This window comes from Mangifera indica, chromosome 4 (assembly GCF_011075055.1).
Source record: "Mangifera indica cultivar Alphonso chromosome 4, CATAS_Mindica_2.1, whole genome shotgun sequence".
In the NCBI taxonomy this organism is placed as follows: domain Eukaryota; kingdom Viridiplantae; phylum Streptophyta; class Magnoliopsida; order Sapindales; family Anacardiaceae; genus Mangifera; species Mangifera indica.
Genome location: NC_058140.1, coordinates 2,265,540 through 2,290,237, shown reverse-complemented (window position 1 = coordinate 2,290,237; position 24,698 = coordinate 2,265,540). Strand labels below are relative to the sequence as shown.

Sequence of the window (24,698 nt, the reverse complement as noted above, 5' to 3'; positions counted from 1 at the left end):
TTGCGCTGAGAGGCTCCAGTTTTTTGGATGTTATTTTTTTAGGGTTTTGAATATTGATTGGCATTTTCCCACTCAAGGTTTTGTCTCATAACCCCTTCACCCATTAAATGTGAAAGTCACACTTTACACCCAAAATTAACTCCCTGTAAAAAAAAAAAAAATTGTTGTGAAGATGAAATAGCAATTTTATCATCTAAATTTTGACAAAAAAGAATAACCATTTTCAATCTGACCTTAATATTTTAAATAGAATAGTTTGTCCTTTTTTTATAGGAAACATGTAATTCAACCTCTTGAATCAAATTTAAAAACTTTGATTGTCATTTGTTACTAGTATTTCACCATTGTCACCGTCACAATTATCTCAACAACCCACAGTCCCTGTACTATTTTTCAATCATTAAAACAAATCTTAACCATTAAAACAAAATTCACCACAAGAATAAATTCCTTATCTCCAGAAAATGTTGGTTTCAAAGGAGATGACAATGTAAAGACAAAAATCGTGAGCAAGGGAGTGGCAACAATAGTCGACTAGGGTAATGAGGCCATCAGTTGATATGGTAAAAGGGTGGGTTTGGCAAAGTTGCATGCACAAAAAAAGTGAAAGATGATAGATGCAGGAGAGATAGTAGCTTATAAGGTTGGAAGTGTAGGGTGGTGACAGTAGTGATAGAAGAGGTGAGAAATGATGGTTGCAAGAAAGAGATTGGCTTACGATGTTACAAATGTGAGGTAGCTTGTCAGGGTAAATGGTTGGCAACTTCGTGGCAATAGTTGTGATGGTGGGGATTGACCGGATGTAGAATAAGGAGGTAAAAATTATGGGTGTGGGAAAGAGGGTGACTTGTAGGGTTGAAAGTGTGTGATGGATTGCCTAGGTAAGGGATGACAACTCGATGGCAATAAGAGGTAATTAAACTTTTTTATACATTGATCAGACCAATATAATTCACGTAAAATGAAGATAAAAATATAAAAAGAAGAATATGTTGTTAATATAAATTTGATATAAAAATATTTTAATTTATTACTATAGGGGTCATAATTTAAGAAGAGAAATAGTTAAGGATAATATAATAATTTAACTTTTCGATTTTCTATCAAGATTTTTTCATTAATAAGTGATATTTTGGGTGTGAAATGTGATTTATGCATTCTGTGGGTGGAAATGAGTCAGGGCAAACATTACGTGAGAAAATGGTAATCACTTTTAAATATGAGAAAATTAAAAGAAGTGCAGGGAAATAAATTATACCCACCACTAGACCTGCCAGTTGAAGGAGAATGTACTCGTGGTTGAGAGAAGAAAACACGTGTCTATCAGGCCCTCAAAAATTGACTGAACTAATCATCCAACGGTCATAATCAGTGGCTGACCAGAAGGCCATGTGCCCCTAAAAAATTAAAATTATTTTGTACGTTATAATTTTTTATGTGCTACAGTTGTAAATGCAATTGTTCCCTTTTACGTTCTTGACAATAAAATTATGGGAAAATGACTATGTTCCACCATTTTGTTAGATCATTCTCAAATCTATATCAATAGAAGATGAAAAACCTCATTTCTTATTTATAGTCAAACTTCTAATAATTTTTTATGCTTAAAAGAGGGGTAAAATAGTTATTTTATTATTTATATTAAAAAGTTATAACGATTATTACTTTTTACCTCCATTAGGGTTTAGAAACTAATATTTTACTTTTAACTAAAATTTTTAAACTTTAAAAAATAATATTTTTACTTCCAAACTTAGGGTTTCATATTTTTTAAAACACAGCCACCCCTTATAACTTTCAAAAATAACAGTTTCATCCCCATTCTTCAACTTTATCTTCTAACATCGTCACCAGTCTCCTCTTTCTCCTGGTGCAACGACGGTGGTGCGATAAAGAGACGAAGATCTCTTCGTCGCACCACTGTGTGACGAAGAGGGCTCCACCCAGACGACGAAGGACGATGCTTCGTTGTCCTTTTTCGCTTGTCGTATCGCCCAAACGTAATGACAAAGGATGAAGAAGCGTCGTCTTTCGTCTGTTCTTTTAGATCTAGACGACGCTTCATCACCCATATCTGGGTGAGGAAGGGTCGTCCTTTGTAGTCAGAGATAGAAGATCGGTAGAATGTGTCGGTTGTCAGTGGTGACAGAAGAAGGAAACAAACCCTAGGGGTGAAATCTAAACTTTTCAAACTTTGAGAATGGGTTGATGTGTTAGTTTTTAAAACCTGAAGGGGGAATAGTAAAATTTTAAATTTTTAAAGTTTATAATTAAAATAATAATTTTATCCCTATCTCTAACTAAAAATTTGGACGGCAATTCGGTCATGGGTGGAAAAAAAAGTTTTTCATCTTCCATGGGTATAAGTTTGAGATTGGCCTATAAAATGGGTAGGAAATAATGCTTTTCCCTAAAATTATATGTTTAAATAGTATATATAATTTTATATATAAATAATAATATATTAATATATAATTTAATTTAATTTAATTTTAAATTATTTAATTTTTAAAATTTGTTTTAATTAATTATTATTATTTTTTTTTGATCATGTCACACTGCACAACTTGCAAAAAATGTGAACCGTACCATAACGGGTCATGCCTTTTTAGAGTGGATCGAATTGAGCCATGACCTGACCCAATTCCTTAGACATGCCTGCACATGAGCGATTATGCATTTGTTGTTGTTGATATATGACAGCTTCAGAAGACCATTGTGAGTATTTAAAGTTTGTACAAGCATTGATTCTTAAAAATCGTTGAAATCTTTGAGATTTAAAGATGGTTCAAAAACTAATAATTAAAAATTAAAAATAAGAGAAATAAAGTAAGGAGTATTAATAAAAAAATGACAAATTAGGAAGTTCATGAAAATTATCTACACTATTGACTTTCATACCCTTTAGGTAGTTTTTTTTTTGGTAACTGAAAAATCTCATTCGAATTGGTTAGATTGGTAAACTTTGAAATAAGATGATCGGACTCATAATTATTACATTAAGTAAGTTAAAATTTTACAAGTGTGAGAGAGACTCGAACTAAGACTTTCTTCTTAAAAATTTTAATATTTTATCAGTTTTATTAATTTTTTAAAATCACTTTTTAAATAGGTAATCATCAAATTTGAGATAGATAAAATTATCCTTATATATCAACTTAACTGTAAGTTACTTTCCATTTTCAATGCAACATATGTGAGTATCAATGTGATTTTTCCATTACTATTTCTTGGCAAAATCTGACCGGAGGCTCGTATCTTTAGAATTGAAGAGTTACTTGCATTTGAAGTTTTAAGTTTTTCTTTGAGGCACCATGCCATTTCTCACTTACTTCATCACCTTTTGTTGATGTTCACTGTTCAATCTTTGAAAAATGTTAGTTTTTTTTTTTTTCCGGTCAACATTGTACAAATTTCTTCTTCCGTATGCTTTTTTAATTCATCTTTCCTAAAGCTAGCAAGGTTAATTGGGTGGCTGAAGTTGATTGTTACATGTAGAGATAACAATGGGTCGAATTGGACTACATTGGTCTAACCTATCAATTGTGGATAGGGTTAGATTCAAATCGAATTTATTTGAATTCGTTTCGAATGAGTTAGCCCTATATGAGCTCGGTCGAGCTTGAGTTATTCGTTAAATTTTTCAATTAAAAATTTTGATATAAAACGATGTCGTTTTGACTAATATATATTAAAATTACACCATTTTAATAATGAAAAACGAGTCAAACTGAATTTAAATCAAGTTCGAGTTTAGCTTATATGAACTTAAACTCAAATTTGAGCTTGATTATATGTAAATTGAGTTAAGCTCGATTTGACTCGTCTCTAACCTTAATTATAGATTTAATCGGCCAAGGTCGGAGTCGGTCCGTTAGGATTGAAAGGCCTATAACATAGCCCAAAGCGTTCTTGGTTGTGCTTTGCAAGCCAACCTACATGCTTTTATGGACAGTTCACCAAATTATAAAATTTTAATTTTTTAATATTTTTAATAGGTTATGATAGACTTGTAAGTCCCAAGGTTTGCTACAGTAATAAATTGTACCTCCATTGGCCATGCCGAAAAAAGGCGGCATGAACCCCTTGACATATTTAGTGTTTTGTTTGTATTCACGAGTCTTTTTGCATATTTGCTAAACATAGAACGGTTCCACATAGCATAGAAAATTTTGAAGAACCTATGATCATATGTAATGCTATAAACCCCAAGTTTTAAATACCGAATTGAATATTATTTAATTATTTAAATAATATATAATTATATAATTAAATAATATTTTATTTTTAATTTAAAATTATATAATTAGATTATAATATATTATTTAAATAGGCCAAACGACTATTTCCCACCCAAGGTATGCTGTAATGACAAGTTTCCCCCCTTTAACTATGAAAATACCAAACACCCACCCATGGCCAGTTAAATTTAACAGAACCCTAACGCCTGAAAATTTTATCTCCTTTTGCCCCCCTAAAGTTTGAAAACAAAAATTTCCCCCCAGCCTAAGTTTAAGAAAATGGTAGTTTCACCCTAGGGTTTGGTTTTGAAATCTCCGACGACCTCTCCGGCTCCGTTGCCGACGACTTCTCCCTCCCGAAGAATCCTCTCCTTCCGGTGATCGGTTTCCTCCCATTTGGAGGCCCGATCGTCGCCGGAAAAGCGGTGGGAGACGAAGAACTTCGTCGGGGAAGACGAAGTTCTTCGTCTCCCACCGCTTTTCGGTGACGATCGGGCCTCCAAATGGGAGGAAACCGATCACCGGAAGGAGAGGATTCTTCGGGAGGGAGAAGCCGTCGGCAACGGAGCCGGAGAGGTCGCCGGAGATTTCAAAACCAAACCCTAGGGTGAAACTACCATTTTCTTAAACTTAGGCTGGGGGAAATTTTTGTTTTCAAACTTTAGGGGGCAAAAGGAAATTATATTTTAGTTTATTTTTTATATTATAGAGAAAATGACAATTTTACCCTTAACCCGTTACTTTTAAACTGGCCATGGGTGGGTGTTTGGTATTTCCATAGTTAAAAAGGGGGGAAACTTGTCATTACAGCATACCTTGGGTGGGAAATAGTCGTTTGGCCTATTTAAATATCTAAATACTTAAAATAAAAAATATATAGTTTTATGATATAAAAATATGACCGAAAAACCACCCAAATAGGTGACTTCCTCTTCCTGGGGGGGTTTTTGAGCATTTTACACGAACAGTGTTTCTCAGAAAATTCCCACACATCCTTGTGAACACTTTGAATTGACCAGGTCAGAGGAAACACTCATTTTCAATTTGCGTACGTTACAAAGGTTGCGTATTTTCTTGAGTCAACAAAAGTGGTCAGTTTTTCTTTCTTGTCTGGTTTTTTTTTTTTTTTCAAAAAAAACTACTCGAATTGCGTAGACAATAGAAAATTTACATAGGTGGCGTCCTTTTCTACTGAGGTTGCACATTTTTTCGGGTGTACAAAAGTGGTCACCTAATTTTTTTTAATGCATAAAAGGTGTTCTCTTGTTTTCTACCATATTTTTTAAATTTAAAAAAAAAAAACTACTTGAATTGCGTAGACAGTAGAAAATAGGCCACCTACGTACATTCGTACATTTTTACATAGGTGGCATCTTTTTCTACTGAGGTTGCACATTTTCTTGGGTGCACCAAAGTGGTCACCTAATTTTTTTTAATGCATAAAAGGTATTCTCTTGTTTTTTACCGTATTTTTTAAATTTTTCAAAAAAAAACTATTTAAATTGCGTATACCGTGGAAAATAGGCTACCTACGTACATTTGTACATTTTTACATAGGTGGCGTCCTTTTCTATTGAGGTTGCACATTTTCTCGGGTGTACAAAAGTGATCATCTAATTTTTTTTAATGCATAAAAGGTATTCTCCTTATTATCTATTATATTTTTTAAATAATAGTATTGTATATTATTTTTAAATTAATATTTAATTACGAGTAATAATATATTACTTATATATTATATATATATATCTATATAAAATGTCAATTTAATATAGTTGAATAATAAATTTATAAAATTCAACTGTATTAAACTGGCTTGGCATTTTATATATATCAAAATTTATTATTAGTTATATTAAATTGACATTATATATAGATATATATATATATATATATTATATATATTATATATTTATATATATATATTAATTATTCAACTATATAAATAATATAAATAATTCAATTTAATATCACTTGTTAGACAACAATGAAAATCGATATCCAAATATTCAAGTAAAATTCAAGTATACATGTCTACACATTAAAACAATTTATAAACAAAAAAGTTCATAATTTACTAAATATATAATTACACCTCTCTCTCTCTCTCTTATATATATAAATAATGTCAATTGATTATATTGAAAAAATAAATTTATATATATATCAAAATTTATTACCCAACTATATTAAATTGACTTAACATTATATTGAATATATATATATATGTCAGAATTTATTATTCAAGCTGTGTTAGATTGAATTATTGACATTATATTGAATTTTTTATTTATTTTATTATCACACCAATTTCTTCGTGTTAAGTTTATATATTTAATAATATATAGAATAATTTTTATGCACAAATAAAAATATATTATTATATAATAGATAGTTAAAAATTAAAATAAAATAACACCTAATTACATAGTAACATATTATTATTTATGTAAAAAATTATGTGTAAAAATTGTATACACAATATTATTTAAATATATATATATTCGAAAATTTGGAATCATCAGGAAAATGGCATGGTGGTTGTGTGTGTTTGACTATATATATAAATGCTGTATTTCCTCTTTCCTCACCCATCAACGCTCTCTTACTTAATCTATATTAGTCGTCCACTTTCCAACATTTTCATTGCTCATACTTAATTCTATCATCAGATCTCTCTATCTATCTTGCAGGTATACAAATTTATATATCTTTAGCTATTCTCTTCAGATTAACTTACTTCTCTTCACTCTCTCTATTTCTATATTTAGAAGTAACTGAAAGAATACTTTAATATCTGCATGCTGTTTAAACCACCTGCAATTAACACAATCATATTATTGCATGCAAAAGAAAAGCAGCATATCATTATGTGGAAGCTGAAGATTGCAGAAGGTGGCAATGATCCATACATTTACAGCACAAACAACTTTGTGGGAAGGCAAATGGGAGTTTGATCCTGAAGCAGGGACTCCTGAGGAGCGAGCTGAGGTTGAAGCTGCTCGTCAAAAAATTCTACAAAAATCGGTTTCAGGTCAAGCCACTTGGTGATATTCTCTGGCGGAATGCAGGTATTGGTGCCCATCATTTATTTCTATTCTGTTTATATTTGCACTTGTGTCTCTCTTCATTTCTCTTTTCCTTTACACAATTCATCTCCTTTTCAGATGATAAGTCCATCTTGCATCGATATTACTTTTTTCATAGGATGAAGCTGAAACTGTCTTAATTTGGCACTATATATATATTTTTTTTGTTTTAATCACAGATGTGGGTTTAAATAAGTAACCATTATTATTGATTTATCATAGCAACACTACAAAAAAGGAAGGTAAAGTTAACCATCTAAAATAATTAATTACACCAGTAATCCCGGTTATACTAATTAACCTGAAGTTGCTATATGATTCACATATCATTTTTTTATAGAAAATTTTTACATATGGTTTCTGTATATATAATTAACCTACGTAATTATATTCCATTCATAAATTATATAAGATAAGGTTTTAAATATTATCATCTTAAAAATAGAAGATAAACTCATATTACCCAATCATGTATTACTTTGTAAATTTGTTTGCCATTTTCCCACATATGTGACATTACTGTTAAATTTCCGGGAAATGGCCATCAAGAACATCGTTATTTATTAGCAATAGTAAGAACAAGAGACGAGTTTGTGGCAGAAGTTCATAGAAAGTTATGTTATTGGGGGTCTCGACTGTTTTTTTTGTCATTTTCAGAGAGGTAAGATCAATAACTTGTTAAGCTAAAAGATGGAAGAATTAAAGCTTCACTTTAAAAAATTATGAGTTACTTTACATGTAGCTAATACATACGAACTCAAGCCAACCTCTATCTCATTCACGCTGATTTTGTTTCCCCATTATTTTCGGTCCATTCTTCTTAGATGACATTCACAAACCTCCATTTTCAAATGTCAATTAACCAATCATGTTAATTCAATCTCTAGCTTTGTATTTTATGTCCAATCCGTCTTGCTCACACACGTAATATGTATTTGTTTATTGAATAATTTAATTTTCCGTTCTGAAAAATTTCAGTTTCTTCGGGAAAAAAAATTTCAAACAAACACAATCCCAGCTGTAAAGGTGGAGGATGGGGAGAAATAACGTATGGAAACAGCCACAGTCTCGTTGAGGAGGGGGGGGTCCATTTCTTCTCTGCTTTGCAAGCCTCCGACGGCCATTGGCCAGCTGAAAATGCTGGTCCTTTGTTTTTCCTTCCTCCATTGGTAATTAGATAGTACACTGTTTGTTTACAACAGTATCTGAAATTTTTATTAATTACATGTATCTAAAAGAATTGCCCATATGCAGGTGATGTGCACCTATATAACGGGGCATCTTGACAGTGTATTTCCAGCAGAGCATAAGAAGGAAATCCTTCGATACATATATTATCATCAGAATGAAGATGGTGGGTGGGGATTACATTGAAGGCATAGCACCATGTTTTGTACGGCTTTCAGCTACATCTGCATGCGTATCCTTGGAGAAGGACCTGATGGCGGCGAAGATAATGCTTGTGCTAGAGCTCGAAATGAAAATGGATCCTGATCGTGGTGGTGTCACTCACATTCCTCTTGGGAAAGACTTGGCTTTCGGTAACCACATCACTTATCTATTATTAACTTCATTAATATGTCATCAATGCATATGCATTAATTTATCTTTTATCTGTCGTAGATACTTGGTGTGTTCAATTGGTCTGGAAGCAACCCAATGCCTCCTGAATTTTGGATCCTTCCTCATTTTTCTTCCAATGCATCCAGGTTAGTTTTGCATCATTTTGGATTAAGTTTTTGATATTAATTGTTTATTTATTGGTTTATAAGTTTGATTCTTCACAAATGCAGCCAAAATGTGGTGTTACTGTCGCATGGTGTACATGCCAATGTCATATTTATATGGCAAGAAATTTGTTGCCCAAATACTTCTCTCATTCTACAACTGAGGGAAGAGCTCTACATTCAACCTTACAATCAAGTTAATTGGGGAAAGTACGCCATTTATGTGCCAAGGTGAGGTTATAATTGTTCACAGACATATATATATATGCTTGCTATTTGTGTTTCCTTTCTTAATAGTTAATATATATATAAAATTGAAAATTGTTATAATTGCAGGAGGATCTTTACTATCCCCACCCTTTGATTCAAGATTTGATTTGGGACTGTCTATATATATTCTCTGAGCCTTTTCTTACACCATTGGCCTTTCAACAAGTTGATAGAGAGAGAGCACTTCAAGTAACAATGAAGCACATTCATTATGAAGATGAGAATAGTCGGTACATTACCTTGGATGTGAGGAAAAGGTCAAATTGCAATTCACTAGATATGCAAATGCATCATTTCTTTTTTTCTGTGTATCCATCTATCTATTCTTTTGATTGAATTATATATACACAGGTGTTATGCATGCTAGCTTGTTGGGTTGAAGATCCAAATGGAGATTATTTCAAGAAGCATCTAGCTAGGATTCCAGATTTCTTATGGGTTGGTGAAGATGAATGAAGATGAAGGTAAATAATTAATTAATTAATCAATTAGTGTATATCACGAATTCAATGAAGTCTAGTTTTGATTTAGCATTGATGAATTAATTCCATTGTTACAAATGAAGTCTAGTTTTGATTTAGCATTGATGAATTAATTCCATTGTTACAAATGCAGAGTTTTGGAAGCCAGGAGTGGGATATTGGTTTTGCTATTCAAGCTTTGCTTGCTAGTAATCTCACTGATGAAATAGGGCCTGTACTCAAGAGAGGACACGAATTTATCAAAGCATCTCAGGTAATTTAACATTTAATAAACCAAACATTAGTTCCATTGAATTTTCCTTAGAGTTAATGATTTTACATTTTATTTGTAAATTAAGGTGAAGGACAATCCTTCTGGTGACTTCAAGAGAATGTATCGACATATTTCTTAGGGATCCTGGGACTTTCTCTGATGGGGATCATGGATGGCAACTTTCTGATTGTACTGCTGAAGGTTTGAAGGTATTTATAAACTTATTCATTAAATTATTGACCAAACAAAGAAAAGTTATTTATTATTTTCTTGTATCTCACCGTAGATATATATTGTCTCTCATTTTGTTTAGTGTTGCCTGTTTTTCTCAATGATGCCACCCGAATCGTTGGGGAGAAAATGGAAACTGAGAGGTTATATGATTCTGTTAATATCATATTATCATTACAGGTACACATATATCATTAAGTTCTCAAACAAATTTTCTCATGCATACATTTCAAGGTTATATATGTTTTATGTTTTTAAATCAGAACAATAATTCAAAGCTCCATTTTTTGACTCCCTACAGAGCAAAAATGGAGGTGTCGTCGGCTGGGAGCCAGCTGTAGCCCAAGAATGGTTGGAAGTAAGTTTTTGAATCTACATATTGATATGACTTTGCTGTGTTAAATATTTCTAATTAGTTTGTATGACAAATATATTAATGACTGGCACTTACGATGTATTTTGGCTTCAGTTGTTGAATCCTACTGAATTTTTAATGGACATAGTGATTGAGCATGAATATGTTGAGTGCACCTCATCAGCTATGCAAGCTTTAGTTTTGTTTAAAGAATTATATCCAGGACACAGAAAGAGAGAGATTGAAAATTTCATCACAAAAGCAGTTGGCTACTTGGAAAAAGTTCAATTGTCTGATGGTTCATGGTAAAATTAATTATTATTAAGTTTCTTAAAGAACATATGCTTGATACATTTTTTTTCATTGACTATATTTTTATAATATATAGGTATGGAGATTGGGGAGTCTGCTTCATATATGGTACTTGGTTTGCACTCGGAGGACTGGCAATAGCTGGCAAAACTTACAACAATTCTGTAACTGTGCGTAGAGGTGTTGATTTTCTTCTTAAATCACAGAGAGAGGATGGTGGTTGGGGCGAGAGTTATCGTTCTTGCCCAGAAAAGGTATTATTTTGTGTCAATTGATTTCTTACTGTATTACAACGTACTAAACATATGTACTAATTTGTTGTCCTGGGTATTTAGAAATACATACCTCTCAAAGGAAACAGGTCAAATTTAGTTCACACTGCATGGGCTATAATGGGTTTAATTCATGGTGGACAGGTTAGTTTCAATAAACGCTAAAAAATTATATTTTCACGTTTAAGCACCAGGATAAATTTTGTACTATTTATGTTTTTATGTGATTGTTCTTTGGATTATCAGGCAGAAAGAGACCCAACTCCTATTCACCGTGCAGCTAAGTTGATAATTAATTCTCAGCTAGAAGATGGTGATTTTCCCCAACAGGTACAGTTAAAGGAAATGAAAAAATGGGCACATGTTAAGTTCAAATGTTTCAATAAATAATTATTGAATAAATGATGTAATGCTTGCAGGAAATTACAGGAGTGTTTAAAAAGAACTGCATGTTACATTACGCAGTGTATAGAAATATTCACCCATTGTGGGCTCTTGCTGAATACCGAAGGAGGGTTTCGCTGCCTTTCCAAGACTAATGTTCAAGGAAATCAATACAGAAGCAAGTTAATTACTGTTGGAAAATTGGCTCTCTAGATCCCGCATTACATCAGTCTTTTTAGGTTCAGTTACGTCTTTTAAGTTTCTTCTGGTACTCATAACTTTCTTCCCATATACTTTGCATCAGAGAAAGTGAGCAATCTTTTCGAAGTGGATCTGGTGTTGATTCGACCCAAAGCTCAATCCATCTCGACGAATTGAGGATGCCAATGTGAAATTGAAATTTTCCTTTCATTATCTAATTCAATTAAAGTGTATTATTATGCGCATCTATTTCGAATGTATAAATAGATATATATTTATGCATATTATTATGTGATTGGATATTACTTTATCTTTAATTCAAAATAATCTAATTACATAATAACATCCATATGTGTATATCTATCTGTGTACCAAAATTAAGGACGCATAGTTTTTTTTTTTGTTAATTAAAACATATTAAATACAAATTGGAATAATATATAACAAAATAAAAATGCATCCCTATGGCATGGTGCATGCCTTTCCGACAGTTAGAATTTAATCGAATCTAATCAATTACAAAATTTTACAATAATATTAGTATTATGTCATATTGACATTATTGTACTTGTTTAACCGGATTGTTGAATCATGACCTTGTACAAGTTGATTCAATGATTAGCTTAAATCAATTTAAAACTTTTGAACTAGATTGGTCATTAGGTCTTGATCGAACTGATTGAATCAATTGTTTCGGTTTGAGTTTTGAAATAGAGGAAGTCAGAAGCATGTGGTCTTCATTCTTATCTTCAAATCTCCACAAAATCCAAAAATAGAAAAAAGCGCTAAATTTATGAAGACGAAAAACATTATTTCCTGAAGTTAATGTAGCATACCAACTTTGTAAAATGTGTTTCAAAGTTGATTTGAATAGGAGAATATAACTATTCAGGCGTGGCAAAGTACATAAGCTTCCCAATTAAGGTTTAAATATTATTATTATTATTAACTGTAATTTGGCAGTCTTAAACTCTTGATAATAACAAATACTCCATTTGATTTGTGGAAACATTGGGAAAAAAATAAATTAAAATGTACAGAGAGAGAAAGCTAGATTTATCTTCTTGTATTGGTATCTTTCATAAGCAACAAGAGCTTAGATAGCTTTTGTTTAGTCTGTACATTTTTAATTCTTTTATTTTATTATACCTTTTAAGCCAAATTTTTAACTTCGTATCAGTTTTATCCTCGTGCTTAATCTTAGAATTTTAACTTCTTAAACTTGAATGAAATCAGACTCGAACTCAAGTTAGAAATTATGCATTCCATGGTTAGTTCGAATTTGGATTGAATTCACACATGGTTCATGGTTCTTGCAGCATAAATGTTTACCTATAAACATCTGTTGTTGAAAAGAGAAAATAAAAATCTCACAAGGACAAAGAAAAGAGGCAAATGTGTGCACAATCACATGGAATTGCTTCCTGTAACAAGTTAATATCGTACTATTAAGATCTCGATAAGAAAACTACCTTTAAATTTGGGAGGGCGTAATCTTGATGACAAGTCCAAGGAAGACATCATCATCCATAGGTATATGGAATAGAAGTGAACAGTATTGTCAACAAAGCAAAAGCTATTTCCATGGAATGAATGAGATGGCTAACAAAATAATTTTATTCCAGTATTAAATTATACAGTTCTTCTACAAAATTTGAACAGATTGAAAAGCACACCCCATGAAAAAAATTAGAAAAAATCACCGGGGATAAAAAACCCAGTGTTAGGTTCTTTCTATGCCTCTTCATATACAACCAAACGCTGCAATTTATACTGCAACTTGTTTCTCGTACAAATTTTAATGAGAAGGCTCATCCACTTGACTTTGCCAACAGCTTCCATACGCTTAACATTCCGATTCCATCACGGTGAAAATGAGGCCATCAGGACTAATCTGAATGTCTCTGACTTCATGTTTTGACAATATCCTCGCCCTCTCAGTGAACTTATGCCAAATAAAGGTTGCAATTTGTTAGCCAAAAGGAAACATCTATGTCAGCTAGTAAATTATTCTTATACATTAAAGAAGATACTCACGATGGTAAATCATATAGGTGAACAGAATTATCGTTACAAGCGCATAACAATACTGGTTGTCCAGAATCATTCAACCCACAAAGCGCAGGCACACCCTGTAGCAAACATATTACAAGAATACAATCAATTAATGAACTAAAACATCAAAGCTACTAAGGCCACAGAGAAGGAAAAAGATGGAAAGTGGGAGGTGGTATATTTTTATTAAATCCTAAAACTATAATGCATCACATATAATAGACCTGGCAGCAAACATACAAAGTAGGAACTAGAGTAAAGAAGCGTAACAGTTCAAGTGTGGAAACAAATGCACATACAAGCAAAATCATACAGTAGAAAAGAAATGATTACGAAACCACATACATGTTTTTAGTTGTGTATAGGTTACTTCCAAGTTGCCTCCTGCAACACCCAAACTTTTATAGTCTGGCCCAATGAACAGGATAACAAAAATTGATCCCAGCATAGAAGAGACATTGGTGCATCAGTATGACCATCTAGTGTCATAATAGACTGTAGAGTGTCAAGATCCCAAATCTAGTTTAAGAAAGGAAGACAGAGAGAGAGATTAGCACATCAGGAAATATGTATAACTAAAATACAAGTTAAACAAAAGTTCAACATCAGATGCATGTTAAAATAAAATTTTAAATAGAACGCATCAGCTCAATGCCATGATGTATGCTCCAAAATGAAAAGAGTAAAAGCATCAGCCCAGAACCCAAAGAAAAAATCAATAACAAGAAAAATAAATTATCCCTATCAGAATCCCATGTTAATTATATCTATCATTTTGCAAATGTATAAAAGTATAAAAATATCAATTATTATATAAAATTTAATCTATTTTTAATCTGTAAGGTTAATGCGTATCCTCTGAAATATAAGAGATTGATCAGTGAAAACTACTATGAAATCCACTATAAACAGAGAGAAATAAGATGAAGGATACTTTTAGAATGAAAAATATCATTTGCTTAAAACGGTAAAAGTTAAGAATTGTTGCCGAAAAAGGTTTATGTGATAAATCGGCTGTCTATTTTAATTAATTTCCCATTTGGTTATCGATAGGACATGAAATGTTAAAAAACCAATACATAGACTGTTGTATATGCATCACTCCGATTAGCATTTAAAATTATTCAATAATTTAATCGGACTAATTTTTGAATTAAAAATTATATAAAAAAAAGATTATTTGAAAAACTGATTCATATACTAATTTAAAAATATAAAAAAATCGATTTGTCAGTTCAGTTATTGGTCTGTCTAATTTTCAAAATCGATTAACTGAACCAAATCAAATTTAAAAAAAGTTGAATAAAGAATTAATAAAATATTGAACATATTTTCAAAAAAATTGAAAAAGATAAAATAGAATAATTCTTTAAAAAGACTCCCACGATATCAAACAAATAAATTATCATAGTATTTCCAATTATTTGACTTTTATTTTTCCTTTTGGCCGAAGGACTTATTCTCACCCAAAGTATTTCTTTTTTTCAAATTCTTACTCTTTAACTTGGAAAATTTATCAACTCACCCATAGACAATTAAGTATGTTAGTTTTAAAGATAAAATCATCATTTTATCTATAATATTAAAAATAAACTAAAATTTCATCTCTTTTCTCTCTTTAAACTCTAAAACCTAACAATTTTTTATTATACCAAGTTTTAAAAAATAATATTTGCCTCCATAAGGTTTAGTTTTAATTCTCAGCGACATTCTTGGTGCCATTGCTGGCAGCCTTTACCTCTCGGTTCATCCTCTTCCTCTCCAATGGTATCTCAAGCCAGAAATGTACAGTTAAATGAATTTGAGTTTGATTAAATGAATTTGAATTGAATTGAGTCATACTGAATCTATAAAAGAATAAATTTGAATTCAAATCAAATTTGAAATTATGAATTCGAGTTTGAATTTGAATTGGTTTGAATGATGCACGTCGTGTTAGAAAAAAATTTTAGAGAAGAAAAATATTTTAGTTATTCTGCAATGAAGTCAACGTATCTTTAAACTCGAATTGAGTTGTCTTATAAAAGCTTTAGTTTAAGTTTGATTTGTTCATACCAAATATAGATCCGAACTTGAGTCAATTGTGTTGGAATCCATTATAAAAGACGTTTGAAATAGTATTTTAAAATTATAAAGTACGTCAAATTATCCATCAAAGCATAGATTTTAAGTAGTAGCATGTGCTCATGTGATCCTGCTTCATGTGTTAACTTTGGGCAAAATTGTAATATAGGTGCATTCTCTCTTGTAGTCTACTTCTTTCTTAGTTTCTTCCTGGGCTCATTTATGTTATATAAATGGATGAAGTTTTATAAACTTCGTTATCTTAAAATATAGATGTGAAGATTTTGGATAGAATATATTTACGGTCAACATTTTGAGGGAATGTAAGTTTGATTATTTTCCATAAGTAAATGTTTGGCTGTGCTCATAGCAACTTTGGTGATGTTTTATTGTGAATGGTGATTTTTTTCCTATATTAATTACATTTGCCATTTCTCATACAGGGGGAATGAGAGCTGGCTGTTCTTTTTCACTTCTTGAGGTGATAGTTGGTTGTGAGGTGGAAGACAAGAAGGTAAGTTCTGAAGGTATGGATAACGATCTTGTTGTTGCTAGAAATAGATGTGAACATTCAAATCAAGCATATATACTCTTACAAGTAACCATCTAATTCTAATTAATTATTCTTTATTGCTCAAGGCATAAGCTTTAATAGCAACTCCAATTTTAATCTTATATAGGTATATATTTATGTGTGTTATTATATGATTGAATATTATTTTATTTTTAATTCATAATTATCTAATCGTATGATATTATATATTAAATATATATTCATTTATATACTTAAAATAAATATGCATAGTTTTATGAAAACAAAATAGTCACAAATTATACAACAATAAAAATCGACGTCCGAATGTTCACATAAAAATAAAGTATATATGAACATACATACAACATGATTAGAATGTTTACACATTAAAACAATACATGAACAAAAAATTTTATAATTTGCCAAATGTATATATATAAATTTTTTTTTTAAATTATTGAATTATTAAATTGACTTGTTGAAATTATATTGAATTATTTATTTATATATATTATGAAACTTGGAATCATCAGGAAATGGCTATATATGAGTGCTGTATTTCCTCTTCTCCTCACCCATCAAATGCTCTCTTACTTAATCTATATTATGTAAATTTACTTTTACCAAAATTAAGGCAAACAATTTTATCACAGTAATATCTAATATTGTAATTTAAGAAATCTATACAAATCGATTTTGTCTAGACAACAAAGGTTTGAACGAAAAATTTGGACTTTTTTTTTGGATTTCATCGAATCTAACGTCATCAGTTGAAGAGAAAGTGCTAAAGAGAAAGATATCGCTAGGAGAAAGAGAGATCGACTGTCGTTTGTTAGAAAATAGCTGACAAAATTTGAAACCCTAGGTAAGAGAAAAAATGTCACTTTTTAAAATTAAATTTAAAAAAAAAATGTTAGTTTTTTAAATAAAGAGAGGTAAAATGATATATACTTTTATTTTTTAAAAACTTAATATTAAATAATGATTTTACTTTGAACTATAATTGAAAATTTTAATAAAAATTGATTCATATGTGAGTGTTTGTGTTTTTCAAAGTTGAAGGGTGAAAATTTGTGATTTCACTATATCTTGAGTGGGAACAAGTCACCTGTTATACAACAATGAAAATCGATATCCAAATATTTATGTAAAATTCAAGTATACATGTGTGCACATTAAAACATTCTATGTACAAAAAGGTTCATAATTTACTAAATATATAATTATCTCTCTCTCTCTCTCTCTCTCTCTCTCTCTCTCTCTCTCTCTCTCTCTCTATATATATATATATATATATATATATATATATATAATGTCAATTTAATATAGTTGAATAATAAATTTATAAAATTCAACTATATTAAATTGGCTTGACATTTTATATATATCAAAATTTATTGTTCAATTATATTAAATTGACATATCGTGTATATATATATATATATATATATATATATATAAATATATATAATGTCAATTTAATATATTATATATATATATAAAATATCAATTTAATATATATATACATAAAATATATTATATTATTCAATTATTTAAATAATATCAATAATTCAATTTAATATCACTTGCTATACACTAATGAAAATCCACAACACTATATAATTACCTCTCTCTCTCTCTCTCTCTATATATATATATATATAAAATATCAATTTAATATAATTGAATAATAAATTTATAAAATTCAACTATATTAAATTGGTTTGAAGTTTTATATATATCAAAATTATTGTTCAATTATATTAAATTGACATTACATTATTTTATATATATTATATATATATATATATATATATATATATATATATATATATATATCTATATAAAATGTCAATTTAATATAGTTGAATAATAAATTTATAAAATTCAACTGTATTAAACTGGCTTGGCATTTTATATATATCAAAATTTATTATTCAGTTATATTAAATTGACATTATATATAGATATATATATATATATATATATATATATATATATATATTAATTATTCAACTATATAAATAATATAAATAATTCAATTTAATATCACTTGTTAGACAACAATGAAAATCGATATCCAAATATTCAAGTAAAATTCAAGTATACATGTCTACACATTAAAACAATTTATAAACAAAAAAGTTCATAATTTACTAAATATATAATTACACCTCTCTCTCTCTCTATATATATATAAATAATGTCAATTGAATATAATTGAAAAATAAATTTATATATATATCAAAATTTATTACCCAACTATATTAAATTGACTTAACATTATATTGAATATATATATATATGTCAGAATTTATTATTCAAGCTGTGTTAGATTGAATTATTGACATTATATTGAATTATTTATTTATTTTATATCACACCAATTTCTTCGTGTAAGTTTATATATTTAATAATATATAGAATAATATTTTATGCACAAATAAAAATATATTATTATATAATTAGATAGTTAAAAATTAAAATAAAATAACACCTAATTACATAGTAACATATTATTATTTATGTAAAAAATTATGTGTAAAAATTATATACACAATATTATTATAATATATATATATTCGAAAATTTGGAATCATCAGGAAATGGCATGGTGGTTGTGTGTGTTTGACTATATATATAAATGCTGTATTTCCTCTTCTCCTCACCCATCAAACGCTCTCTTACTTAATCTATATTAGTCGTCCACTTTCCAACATTTTCATTGCTCATACTTAATTCTATCATCAGATCTCTCTATCTATCTTGCAGGTATACAAATTTATATATCTTTTAGCTATTCTCTTCAGATTAACTTACTTCTCTTCACTCTCTCTATTTCTATATTTAGAAGTAACTGAAAGAATACTTTAATATCTGCATGCTGTTTAAACCACCTGCAAATTAACACAATCATATTATTGCATGCAAAAGAAAAGCAGCATATCATTATGTGGAAGCTGAAGATTGCAGAAGGTGGCAATGATCCATACATTTACAGCACAAACAACTTTGTGGGAAGGCAAACATGGGAGTTTGATCCTGAAGCAGGGACTCCTGAGGAGCGAGCTGAGGTTGAAGCTGCTCGTCAAAAATTCTACAAAAATCGGTTTCAGGTCAAGCCCAGTGGTGATATTCTCTGGCGAATGCAGGTATTGGTGCCCATCATTTATTTCTATTCTGTTTATATTTGCACTTGTGTCTCTCTTCATTTCTCTTTTCCTTTACACAATTCATCTCCTTTTCAGATGATAAGTCCATCTTGCATCGATATTACTTTTTTCATAGGATGAAGCTGAAACTGTCTTAATTTGGCACTATATATATATTTTTTTTGTTTTAATCACAGATGTGGGTTTAAAATAAGTAACCATTATTATTGATTTATCATAGCAACACTACAAAAAAGGAAGGTAAAGTTAACCATCTAAAATAATTAATTACACCAGTAATCCCGGTTATACTAATTAACCTGAAGTTGCTATATGATTCACATATCATTTTTTTATAGAAAATTTTTACATATGGTATCTGTATATATAATTAACTACGTAATTATATTCCATTCATAAATTATATAAGATAAGGTTTTAAATATTATCATCTTGAAAATAGAAGATAAACTCATATTACCCAATAATGTATTACTTTGTAAATTTGTTTGCCATTTTCCCACATATGTGACATTACTGTTAATTTCCGGGAAATGGCCATCAAGAACATCGTTATTTATTAGCAATAGTAAGAACAAGAGACGAGTTTGTGGCAGAAAGTTCATAGAAAGTTATGTTATTGGGGGTCTCCGACTGTTTTGTCATTTTCAGAGAAGGTAAAAGATCAATAACTTGTTAAGCTAAAAGATGGAAGAATTAAAGCTTCACTTTAAAAAATTATGAGTTACTTTACATGTAGCTAATACATACGAACTCAAGCCAACCTCTATCTCATTCACGCTGATTTTGTTTCCCCATTATTTTCGGTCCATTCTTCTTAGATGACATTCACAAACCTCCATTTTCAAATGTCAATTAACCAATCATGTTAATACAATCTCTAGCTTTGTATTTTATGTCCAATCCGTCTTGCTCATCACCACGTAAATATGTATTTGTTTATTGAATAATTAATTTTCCGTTCTGAAAAATTTCAGTTTCTTCGGGAAAAAAATTTCAAACAAACAATCCCAGCTGTAAAGGTGGAGGATGGGGAAGAAATAACGTATGAAACAGCCACAGTCTCGTTGAGGAGGGGGGTCCATTTCTTCTCTGCTTTGCAAGCCTCCGACGGCCATTGGCCAGCTGAAAATGCTGGTCCTTTGTTTTTCCTTCCTCCATTGGTAATTAGATAGTACACTGTTTGTTTACAACAGTATCTGAAATTTTTATTAATTACATGTATCTAAAAAGAATTGCCCATATGCAGGTGATGTGCACCTATATAACGGGGCATCTTGACAGTGTATTTCCAGCAGAGCATAAGAAGGAAATCCTTCGATACATATATTATCATCAGAATGAAGATGGTGGGTGGGGATTACATATTGAAGGCCATAGCACCATGTTTTGTACGGCTTTCAGCTACATCTGCATGCGTATCCTTGGAGAAGGACCTGATGGCGGCGAAGATAATGCTTGTGCTAGAGCTCGAAAATGGATCCTTGATCGTGGTGGTGTCACTCACATTCCTTCTTGGGGAAAGACTTGGCTTTCGGTAACCACATCACTCTATCTATATATTAACTTCATTAATATGTCATCAATGCATATGCATTAATTTATCTTTTATCTGTCGTAGATACTTGGTGTGTTCAATTGGTCTGGAAGCAACCCAATGCCTCCTGAATTTTGGATCCTTCCATCATTTCTTCCAATGCATCCAGGTTAGTTTTGCATCATTTTGGATTAAGATTTTGATATTAATTGTTTATTTATTGGTTTATAAGTTTGATTCTTCACAAATGCAGCCAAAATGTGGTGTTACTGTCGCATGGTGTACATGCCAATGTCATATTTATATGGCAAGAAATTTGTTGGCCCAATTACTTCTCTCATTCTACAACTGAGGGAAGAGCTCTACATTCAACCTTACAATCAAGTTAATTGGGGGAAAGTACGCCATTTATGTGCCAAGGTGAGGTTATAATTGTTCACAGACATATATATATATGCTTGCTATTTGTGTTCCTTTCTTAATAGTTAATATATATATAAAATTGAAAATTGTTATAATTGCAGGAGGATCTTTACTATCCCCACCCTTTGATTCAAGATTTGATTTGGGACTGTCTATATATATTCTCTGAGCCTTTTCTTACACATTGGCCTTTCAACAAGTTGATAAGAGAGAGAGCACTTCAAGTAACAATGAAGCACATTCATTATGAAGATGAGAATAGTCGGTACATTACCATTGGATGTGTGGAAAAGGTCAAATTGCAATTCACTAGATATGCAAATGCATCATTTCTTTTATTCTGTGTATCCATCTATCTAATTCTTTTGATTGAATTATATATACACAGGTGTTATGCATGCTAGCTTGTTGGGTTGAAGATCCAAATGGAGATTATTTCAAGAAGCATCTAGCTAGGATTCCAGATTTCTTATGGGTTGGTGAAGATGGAATGAAGATGCAGGTAAATAATTAATTAATTAATCAATTAGTGTATATCACCGAATTCAATGAAGTCTAGTTTTGATTTAGCATTGATGAATTAATTCCATTGTTACAAATGAAGTCTAGTTTTGATTTAGCATTGATGAATTAATTCCATTGTTACAAATGCAGAGTTTTGGAAGCCAGGAGTGGGATATTGGTTTTGCTATTCAAGCTTTGCTTGCTAGTAATCTCACTGATGAAATAGGGCCTGTACTCAAGAGAGGACACGAATTTATCAAAGCATCTCAGGTAATTTAACATTTAATAAACCAAACATTAGTTCCATTGAATTTTCCTTAGAGTTAATGATTTTACATTTTATTTGTAAATTAAGGTGAAGGACAATCCTTCTGGTGACTTCAAGAGAATGTATCGACATATTTCTAAGGGATCCTGGACTTTCTCTGATGGGGATCATGGATGGCAACTTTCTGATTGTACTGCTGAAGGTTTGAAGGTATTTATAAACTTATTCATAAAATTATTGACCAAACAAAGAAAAGTTATTTATTTATTTTCTTGTATCTCACCGTAGATATATATTGTCTCTCATTTTGTTTAGTGTTGCCTGTTTTTCTCAATGATGCCACCCGAAATCGTTGGGGAGAAAATGGAACCTGAGAGGTTATATGATTCTGTTAATATCATATTATCATTACAGGTACACATATATCATTAAGTTCTCAAACAAATTTTCTCATGCATACATTTCAAGGTTATATATGTTTTATGTTTTTAAATCAGAACAATAATTCAAAGCTCCATTTTTTGACTCCCTACAGAGCAAAAATGGAGGTGTCGTCGGCTGGGAGCCAGCTGTAGCCCAAGAATGGTTGGAAGTAAGTTTTTGAATCTACATATTGATATGACTTTGCTGTGTTAAATATTTCTAATTAGTTTGTATGACAAATATATTAATGACTGGCACTTACGATGTATTTTGGCTTCAGTTGTTGAATCCTACTGAATTTTTAATGGACATAGTGATTGAGCATGAATATGTTGAGTGCACCTCATCAGCTATGCAAGCTTTAGTTTTGTTTAAAGAATTATATCCAGGACACAGAAAGAGAGAGATTGAAAATTTCATCACAAAAGCAGTTGGCTACTTGGAAAAAGTTCAATTGTCTGATGGTTCATGGTAAAATTAATTATTATTAAGTTTCTTAAAGAACATATGCTTGATACATATTTTTTCATTGACTATATTTATACATATATAGGTATGGAGATTGGGGAGTCTGCTTCATATATGGTACTTGGTTTGCACTCGGAGGACTGGCAATAGCTGGCAAAACTTACAACAATTCTGTAACTGTGCGTAGAGGTGTTGATTTTCTTCTTAAATCACAGAGAGAGGATGGTGGTTGGGGCGAGAGTTATCGTTCTTGCCCAGAAAAGGTATATATTTGTGTCAATTGATTTCTTACTGTATTACAACGTACTAAACATATGTACTAATTTGTTGTCCTGGGTATTTAGAAATACATACCTCTCAAAGGAAACAGGTCAAATTTAGTTCACACTGCATGGGCTATAATGGGTTTAATTCATGGTGGACAGGTTAGTTTCAATAAACCGCTAAAAAAATTATATTTTCACGTTTAAGCACCAGGATAAATTTTGTACTATTTATGTTTTTATGTGATTGTTCTTTGGATTATCAGGCAGAAAGAGACCCAACTCCTATTCACCGTGCAGCTAAGTTGATAATTAATTCTCAGCTAGAAGATGGTGATTTTCCCCAACAGGTACAGTTAAAGGAAATGAAAAAATGGGCACATGTTAAGTTCAAATGTTTCAATAAATAATTATTGAATAAATGATGTAATGCTTGCAGGAAATTACAGGAGTGTTTAAAAAGAACTGCATGTTACATTACGCAGTGTATAGAAATATTCACCCATTGTGGGCTCTTGCTGAATACCGAAGGAGGGTTTCGCTGCCTTTCCAAGACTAATGTTCAAGGAAATCAATACAGAAGCAAGTTAATTACTGTTGGAAAATTGGCTCTCTAGATCCCGCATTACATCAGTCTTTTTAGGTTCAGTTACGTCTTTTAAGTTTCTTCTGGTACTCATAACTTTCTTCCCATATACTTTGCATCAGAGAAAGTGAGCAATCTTTTCGAAGTGGATCTGGTGTTGATTCGACCCAAAGCTCAATCCATCTCGACGAATTGAGGATGCCAATGTGAAATTGAAATTTTCCTTTCATTATCTAATTCAATTAAAGTGTATTATTACGCGCATCTATTTCGAATGTATAAATAGATATATATTTATGCATATTATTATGTGATTGGATATTACTTTATCTTTAATTCAAAATAATCTAATTACATAATAACATCCATATGTGTATATCTATCTGTGTACCAAAATTAAGGACGCATAGTTTTTTTTTTTTTGTTAATTAAAACATATTAAATACAAATTGGAATAATATATAACAAAATAAAAATGCATCCCTATGGCATGGTGCATGCCTTTCCGACAGTTAGAATTTAATCGAATCTAATCAATTACAAAATTTTACAATAATATTAGTATTATGTCATATTGACATT

At 30.7% G+C, this 24,698-nt stretch overlaps 1 protein-coding gene, 1 long non-coding RNA gene and 1 pseudogene across 2 annotated transcripts; 2 read left to right on the top strand and 1 right to left on the bottom strand.

Annotated features, from left to right (window-relative positions):
- The first annotated feature begins 6,837 nt into the window (after window positions 1-6,837).
- On the top strand, window positions 6,838-12,050 carry LOC123214752 (annotated as a pseudogene).
- A 1,635-nt stretch (window positions 12,051-13,685) lies between these two features.
- LOC123212825 lies at window positions 13,686-14,267 on the bottom strand. Its single transcript, XR_006501621.1, has 3 exons — window positions 14,218-14,267; window positions 13,855-13,949; window positions 13,686-13,762 (listed from the first exon to the last, which is right to left on the bottom strand). It is a non-coding gene; the product is annotated as an uncharacterized LOC123212825 (long non-coding RNA).
- Window positions 14,268-19,094: 4,827 nt separating this feature from the next.
- LOC123213323 (beta-amyrin synthase-like) lies at window positions 19,095-24,465 on the top strand. Its single transcript, XM_044632728.1, has 17 exons — window positions 19,095-19,243; window positions 19,406-19,623; window positions 20,622-20,807; window positions 20,894-21,181; window positions 21,266-21,350; window positions 21,435-21,601; window positions 21,706-21,897; window positions 21,993-22,106; window positions 22,259-22,378; window positions 22,464-22,586; window positions 22,692-22,790; window positions 22,912-22,968; window positions 23,080-23,270; window positions 23,353-23,530; window positions 23,612-23,692; window positions 23,797-23,880; window positions 23,970-24,465. Exons 2-17 carry the CDS (start codon window positions 19,423-19,425, stop codon window positions 24,087-24,089), a joined length of 2,286 nt encoding a protein of 761 aa, XP_044488663.1. The 5' UTR covers window positions 19,095-19,243; window positions 19,406-19,422; the 3' UTR covers window positions 24,090-24,465.
- The last annotated feature ends 233 nt before the right edge of the window (window positions 24,466-24,698 follow it).

Coding starts and splice junctions, on each gene's coding strand:
- LOC123213323 (XM_044632728.1), top strand. CDS start 19,423: ATGTGGAAGCTGAAGATTGCAGAAGGTGGCAATGATCCATACATTTAC. Junction 21,602..21,705: donor TACGCCATTTATGTGCCAAG/GTGAGGTTATAA, acceptor TTATAATTGCAG/GAGGATCTTTACTATCCCCA. Junction 23,271..23,352: donor CAATTGTCTGATGGTTCATG/GTAAAATTAATT, acceptor ATACATATATAG/GTATGGAGATTGGGGAGTCT.